Source organism: Fragaria vesca, linkage group LG7 (assembly GCF_000184155.1).
Source record: "Fragaria vesca subsp. vesca linkage group LG7, FraVesHawaii_1.0, whole genome shotgun sequence".
Lineage (NCBI taxonomy): Eukaryota > Viridiplantae > Streptophyta > Magnoliopsida > Rosales > Rosaceae > Fragaria > Fragaria vesca.
This window is the reverse complement of record NC_020497.1, coordinates 10,756,110-10,763,545: the sequence shown is the minus strand read 5'-3', so window position 1 is coordinate 10,763,545 and position 7,436 is coordinate 10,756,110. Positions and strand designations below refer to the sequence as shown.

The 7,436-nt window shown below is 38.9% G+C and overlaps 1 protein-coding gene and 1 pseudogene across 2 annotated transcripts; one reads left to right on the top strand and one right to left on the bottom strand.

Annotated features, from left to right (window-relative positions):
• The first annotated feature begins 273 nt into the window (after positions 1-273).
• Positions 274-3,529, top strand: LOC101311129 (F-box protein SKIP5-like). Of its 2 annotated transcripts, none has more exons than XM_004307076.1 (5): positions 274-460; positions 1,325-1,424; positions 1,572-1,650; positions 2,334-2,392; positions 2,914-3,529. In XM_004307076.1, the coding sequence occupies exons 1-5, from the start codon at positions 307-309 to the stop codon at positions 3,260-3,262; spliced, it is 741 nt and encodes a 246-aa protein (XP_004307124.1). In that variant the 5' UTR covers positions 274-306; the 3' UTR covers positions 3,263-3,529. The 2 variants fall into 2 exon arrangements, with proteins under 2 accessions (XP_004307124.1, XP_004307123.1); XM_004307075.1 differs by having other exon boundaries at positions 1,325-1,469.
• Positions 3,530-4,748: 1,219 nt separating this feature from the next.
• LOC101304820 lies at positions 4,749-6,489 on the bottom strand (annotated as a pseudogene).
• Positions 6,490-7,436: the final 947 nt, after the last annotated feature.

Below are 7,436 nucleotides of genomic sequence, written 5' to 3'. Positions count from 1 at the left end.
TTTAGTCCTTGCTTTAAAGGCATTGAGAGTCTTACTTTGTATGCAAATATCTGTATAGAAAATTAGAAATTGATAGTTCAGCTAACATCTATCAAAATCGGAGTTAAATACGCCCAAGAGAAGATTTTGCCACACAAAAGACGAATAAGGAACAATGCAGGGACATTTGAGTAATTCTGTCTAAATAGGCAAGCGTACGGTGTGATTGAGTCGGTTAGTCCTAGTCAAACATATCTCAATGATCCAAACAGATCTCTCTCTTTTTTCGCAGCAAACCAGAGAGAGAGAGAGAGACAGACAGAAGCTATGGGGGATGTGGGAGAAGAACCAAAGTGGAAGCGAAGTGTTCCAAAGAGAACCAGCTCATCAAAGTCTTCTTCTTCTTCTTTGTCTTGTCTCATAAACAAGCTAGATGATGGTTGCCTCATGCACATCTTTAGCTTCCTCTCTCCTATCCCAGGTACCTCTCCTTCCTCCTTTTCCATTTTTATTAGTACATAATGGAAAAAGTTCAATCTTTAATACTGTAATTCATGGTTCCTGTAAAAGGGGTTTGGCTCAAATTTGGATTTTTTGCATTTGGGGTTTAGGATTGTTTCTTTCGAATTGCTCAATTGATTTGTTTTGTTGGGATTTAGTGCTTCTAAGGTCCTGGGATATTTGATTGAATTGATAAAGAAATAGGATTTAGAGGACTTGAGGCTTCTATTCTTGACAAATTACAGACTTCATACAGTCATGCTTCAAATTATAGACTTTATAGCTGATGATGTTCTGTTCTCATAGTAATAATGTTGACACGGGAAATGTGATGAGATTTTTATAAGGAATTTATCACCAGAACTTTTAAACAAGTTGAAGATTAATAACTCTTTCAGCAACTTCTTGTCAAACTATGAAAAGAAGTGTTTGATGAGTTAACAGCAAAAGTAGAACTAGAGAAAGGCTGTATTGGAGTCATAGGTGGAGTGCTATTATGGTACGAGCGAGTGAGAGAGTAGAGCTGGCAGGTTGCTGAAAATGTGTGATTTTTGGTTACCATGTGAGAGTGGAGCTATGTTTAGTAATCCAGAGAGAAGGGATTGTTTAGAAAAAGATCAATTGTTGTTCTATTTCGCATACTTTTTTTCTAGGTCCAATGGAAACATGATATGGGAGGGTTATGTAGTGTTTGCTGATAGTTTGAGGGGTATTCAACTGAGGGTTATGATTGTATAAAGTGGTCATGTTACAATTTCTTCAAACTATTTATAGATCTAGTAAAGCTCTCACATGTATGACAAAGTTGTTCTGTTTCTCTCTCATATTTCTATTGAGTTTGCAGATCGGTATAACACCGCCCTGGTTTGCCACAGATGGCTTTTCTTGGCATGTCACCCTCGCTTGTGGCTGAGAGTTGAACGGTCTATTAAAGATCCATTGGAGCCTGGCGTCTTCCCCAGTATTGAGACAGCTGTTGCTGCCGCAAGGTTTGTGTAGTTGTATCTGTTTGTATTACTCTTTAGCTCATTCTGTGGAGTATAACAACAAATTATTCTATTTTCCCATTACATATTATTTTTTTGTTACAGGCCTGGCGACACTATTCTAATTTCAGCTGGGGGCAGGCATCTTGCTTCTGATATTCAAATAAAAAAGCCACTTTGCCTGGTATGTCTCAATGTAATCAAGACAATTTTTGCTTGCATGCACCTCAGCAGTTCACCTCTACTTGGTTTAAATGTTTCCTCCCCTATTCCTTGGTCAAAGCCTTCATATGAGGATAAGCTTATGTAAGGAATATGAAAACCCAGTACAGTTTTGCTTGAAAGTTTATTAAAGTTTTATCCAGGTTTGAGTGACGTTGTTCCACCTCCAATACGACATATTTATCTGTTTGTGTGGGGTAGGTGGTTAGAGTTTATATACTCCTTTCTACTTGAAAAGTAAGCACATAGCATCCTACCTCTGTCTATCTTGAGTGACTAAAACCTTTCTCAGTGAGTGGTGCTCACATCCTACTGGCTGCCAGCTATGTTCCTTTATGTACCTACTACCAGTAGAACATGTGTTCTTTACTGAAGTTATGGCATTTTAAGTAGGTTTTAGTCAAGTCATAGCAGACTAGCATGGTATGAGTTAGGTTGTGAACTAAGCTATACACTGAACCACACCTGTCGAAAACTATGGTGGTTCCAATATGCTCTAGGAAATAGATCATATAGCTCTGCATCCAAATGTATCCTAAAATGAGTCTGCCCTTGCAAAGTAGTGGTGCTGGAATACTTCTTTATAAATTCTATAGCGGTAGGTCATTTTTTTCTCCATTTTCTATCGCAAGTTACTTTGTTCAGATTGGCGGAGGTGAGCTACCGGATGAGACGACCCTCATTTGCTCTCGAGGTGCAGACAGGTTTGCAAAGTTTCAACTCTCTACTTATGTGGTGTGATTGGTTTGGCATATCTCTCAAATGTCCAATCACCAGGATCAACTTCCATGCTGTTATGTTTTAGTGGCAAATAATTGGCAACTGGTTCCATGTCCTTCGCTTCTCCAATATACAAAATTCATTCAAAAGTTGGAACGTTAAACATCAAGGAACCTTGTCAAAATTATAGTTATTCTGCTATTCTTGATTTTCAAGCAAAACAATGACAAAACCTCAAAACAGGAAAAATACATTCTAATGTACGTATTTGGGGTCAGCTAAAAAAACATGTCCTTTTGGATGCTATTTATATGCAACCCAGTTTTGTTTCACCAACCAGAAGACTTATTTCTTTCTTTCTCTTTTGGTACCATTGGTTGTTAAATATTTTGCCAATAGCAGTCTGGGAGTGAACCTGAATGATCACTACTCTTTCTTATGATTTCTCTTTTGATAATTACTAAAAACAAAAGTGTGGTATGCACTGTTCATTTTGTTTGAGCAGTGCACTGGAGTTCCTGTCCACCTGCAAATTGGCAAACTTAACAGTGAAGACAGAGCTGGGTTGTTGTTTGCTTCATAGAAGTGGAAGGCTCACAATAGATGGGTGTGTGCTTCAGTGCGAGTCAAATCCTCTAGACTTCCTTTCAGTCCCCATTGTGAGTACGGCAAGTGCGCAAACTGTGTTGTCTCCATCGGTGAAGGGTTATAAGGATGGTGTTTCTGTTTCTCGGACTCGAATTGAAGGAGGTGCCAAAGCTGTTTCAACTAGTGGAGACCTGACTTTGCAGCGAGTCCGAGTCATTTATGCTCGGACGTCTCTCGTTTTCTGGTTTGATATGGAGCAACAATGATGTCTGGGATTCCTAGTTGGCATGTGTACGATAGCGATTTTTCTCTCTTGTTAAACTATGTACAATAGTGATTTGTATTTGTTGTATTTATTTCGTAGGTTGTAATAATTTCCAGTTTAGAAGACGCTGCTTGTATGTCTTTCCTAATGCTTGAAGTTGTCATTGCCAAGAAGGGCAATAAAATGACATTGAGTTGTGGGTGAAATCTTCTCGCAATGGTCGTGCCCCTTGTGTATCATTACTGTTTTATTGATATGGTTTTGTTTTGCTTGTAAAACCAGAGTTGAAGAACTATGCAGGTTAGTCTTTCTCTGCTAACATACAGCGCTACTTTTATGGTTGAGACTTTGGACATCTAGGATGGGTGAAAAAACAAACCCCTCGAGGCAGTGATACTAGTTGCATCAATGTACCTCACGTCATGGTTTTGAAATTGACTGGGAATATATGCACTACTGTTTTAACTACATCAGAGATCATATGGGTCACCACAATGTGACTTAAACACTGTGCGGGTGTTTTAAACTTAATTTGGAGACGGCAAGGTGGTATCATACGAACCTCTCAGGGAAATTAGGCAATTTGGATTGCAGGTGGTATCATATTGAAAACTCGCCTTATTAGTATCAAAACCCCTCCCCAATATAGATTTTACTCCATGGGAAAAGAGTTTCGTATATTTGTTAGTTCTTTGACTTGCATTCATTGTCTTACAAAACATTGCCTTCAATTTTATTCTTTTTCGAAATCAGCCTTTAATTTTAGAGAAATTCGTCTGAATGGTATACAAATTTTTGCTCCTTATAAACTTTGGTATATCAAGTTTAAAAATATCAGATTGGTATCTTATGTTTCCATCCCGACTTAAGATTGGTATATATAGCCATTAAGATTACTAATTTACCCTCAGACAAAAAAACCTAATTTACCTTAAATTATTTCTTTTTTTTTTCTTAGTTTTTCTTCTTTGTTTTCATATTCTTAATTTTTTTTTTTTGGTTTTTTATATTTTTAGGAATGTAGAGAAAAAATTCATTGTCACTTTCTCCTTGTTAATAATCAGTTCTTCATATCAATCATCCTTTAATGTCAACGACAACAATAAGATCCTTGAGTCAGCGGAAACAACAAAGATTGAACTTCTATATGTTTCCCCTCTTCAATTTTCTTTAAGTTTATAAAGGTCAACCCAAATCATCAAATTCTAAAACCTCTTATAATATTTTTGAATATGAAAACAAATAAAAAAAACTAAGAAAAGAAAAGAACTTAAGGGTAAATTGGTCATTTTAATGGCTGTTTTGATATTTTCAAAATTTGATATAGCAAAATTTATAAGGAGCAGAAGTTCGTATATCATTCAAACGAATTTCTCATAGAAGTGTGTGCGTGTGTGGAAATAGAAATTGTTGGATTTGGACCGATGTAAATTTCATTAAGAGAAACCATATGATTAAATTATTTAAATAGATGGCTTCAATTTACATTACACCCACACATTCTTCTGGATTTTGGACAACCTCTTCAGAAACAAACTGACGTTGATGTCCCTGTCCGTCATACTTATGCGTACATATTCCGGGCTAACCCCAAATGTACTTCCTCCCCGAGTCAATATCTTATGCCCTCTCAAGAAGCTTTCACAGTCCTCCCCGAGTCAGCCACGCGAAAGCTACAGAGAAAGGTAAGTAATTAGCTCATATTATGTCTTTATTTTTATTTGATAAAGCCATAAACTAATAGTTTAGTGGTGAACTTCACTTACCAGGTTGAGGATTTGTCTCTTGTTGAAGGAAATGGCAGTATCCCGGTGTAAAGTGAGGCAGACTAAACATTCTGTTCTTGTTCACCACTGCTCGAAGCTGCTGCCACTTCTCTTCCATTAGGTGGTAGCTTATCTCGAAGAAGGATTTCCTTGAATCCGAGCTGCCATGTTTTTCAGTGGTGTTGGTCATCACTTTCTAAATCTTGGCAGCTCGGAGCTGTGAATCCCTGGATACTCCAATGGTGTTGAGCTCTATGAAGTTAACCATTTTCTTGGCAACTTGTTGTCTTTCACTAGAGCTCACCTGAAACATTCATGAAGAAGAAAACTGTTAAGTTATCGATGCAGAACAATTAGAAGAACAAAAAAATGATGAAGTTACATAGGATCAATGCTTACCCAATACGCGTCCCAGCATGGCCTGTGGCTTTGGTGACGGTGAACAATGACAGATCATGGTCTGCCGGTGAGGAAATGGGTGCATATTGGGGCCAGTAGTAGGCCAGATCATGTACCAACATACCTCCCGTTCGATTCACCGTGGAGGACCTGACGAATCATCGGGGTTGTTCGGAGAGGTGATGAACTCAATGTAGGGGCCTTCTTTGTTGAAGCTTTTCGTATCTCCAGCCCAGTTGTCCAGCCCCGACTTGAGGTAGGTGCTCATCACTGGGTAAGACTGCAAAGAGATCATATACAACTTCAGTCTACTGGCAAGGCTCAAGTACTAAACCAACCAACAGAATCAAACAGATGCAGAAATATAAAACTCACCGAGTAGTAAGGTGCAGTAGCTACCACGCTCATGGGCTCTGATCCATCTTTGGGAGAAAGAGCGAAAAGGGCAGCCATAATGAGCTGAGACGAACCTGTTCCAACCACAATGTGACGCCCTTTGGTGACGGCATTGCCCACGGCTTTGTGGAGTCTGATAATCTGCTTGGCAAGCTCCGGCTCCAAAAACCAGCAGAGGCTTTTAGCATCTGAGAAGTAGCTCATGGAGAGCCACCCTGGAATCACCACTGTGGTTCTCTCACTCATCATCAACCAGTACTTTTCGTACATAGTCGGGTCACCACTGCAAGTCAGGCATCAAAACAAACAGCCCATTAGTATCAAATTTAAAACTGCAACAAACTTGAAGATGATCGAAAGAAACAGAGTATGGAATTGGATGTACTACTCACTGGTTGAGGTTGATGACTCTGTCCAGGTCTTCTTGACCGGACGTAGAGGAAACGGACAGAAGGGTCCTCATGGTTGCTTGAGCTTCATGGTTTTCAACCATCGATGGACATCTATTCTCCTGGCTCTCCACACTGAACCAGAAGCCATGTTTATTAACATTGAAAAGAAAGCTCAGATTGAGCGCTATGGAAAGAACAAGCAAATTTTTTATAGTGAAAAGATTGAGAAAGCTGGCCATTTTGGAGAAAAAGAGAAGGGATTGAAGTAGTTGAAAGCTGAGACAGAAAACAGAGATAGAGAATGCTTTGGGACAATGTGAGGAACTGAAGAAGATTGAGGTGGGTTTTATAGCGAAACCCAAGAGATAGAAAACAAAACCAAGTGCCAAATGGGTGGTATAGAATGAAGTTTAACGCTTACAGAAACGGGTTTTCTGGATTCACAGTGAACATGCAACCATGACCGAGTTTGAAACTTGAATCTTGGATTCATCTCAAAGCGGTTTGGAAGCACACCCCAGTTTCTGGGTTTATTTGACACAGTTGCTTTTGCATGGTTTTTCCGTGACAGCAAATCTCTTACCGAGAAATGAAAAACCAGATAATGGAATACAGAAAAAGGGAGAAACTGCATTCCAATTTGAAAGGCCATGGAACTTGACGACGAGCTGCAACATTGTCAATCAGGGATATTCATTAGGACATGATTTTAGTTACCATTCCTGATCATTTATAGAGACATGCGTCTGTGTGTGTTTGTGACATGTTTAAACCTTAATTTTTTTTCTATTCTTGAGTTTGATTAGAAGATGCTGAACCATATGCTTTCAGAGGCAAAAAATGAAGTTGCTTACAATGAGTCAATGCTGATTTCTAAAAAGTGGAATGCTGATTTTCTGAAGGTTACCTCGTAGAATTTCTTAGCTGTTATATGTTCAGGCCTGCTCACCTATGGACTACAAATAAAGGGACAGAAAGGAACGAACTTCCCATAGCCGTCAGATTTTAAATGAGTAGATCGAATGGAAGAAAAAGGCAGACCTGTAAAACCCGAATCGTGTTAACCCAACACCCAATCTCATCTCTTTACTCTTGCAAATACGACTCCCAAGCACGCTTAATCCCTTAATCTTCCTTCTCTCTCTTCTCATAATAAATCTCTCAGTTCACAATCTCTCTAAGCCTCCCCCATATCAGTATTGATTCATCCTCATCGTCATAA

Coding starts and splice junctions, on each gene's coding strand:
- LOC101311129 (XM_004307075.1), top strand. CDS start 307: ATGGGGGATGTGGGAGAAGAACCAAAGTGGAAGCGAAGTGTTCCAAAG. Junction 461..1,324: donor CTTCCTCTCTCCTATCCCAG/GTACCTCTCCTT, acceptor TTGAGTTTGCAG/ATCGGTATAACACCGCCCTG. Junction 2,393..2,913: donor TGCTCTCGAGGTGCAGACAG/GTTTGCAAAGTT, acceptor TTGTTTGAGCAG/TGCACTGGAGTTCCTGTCCA.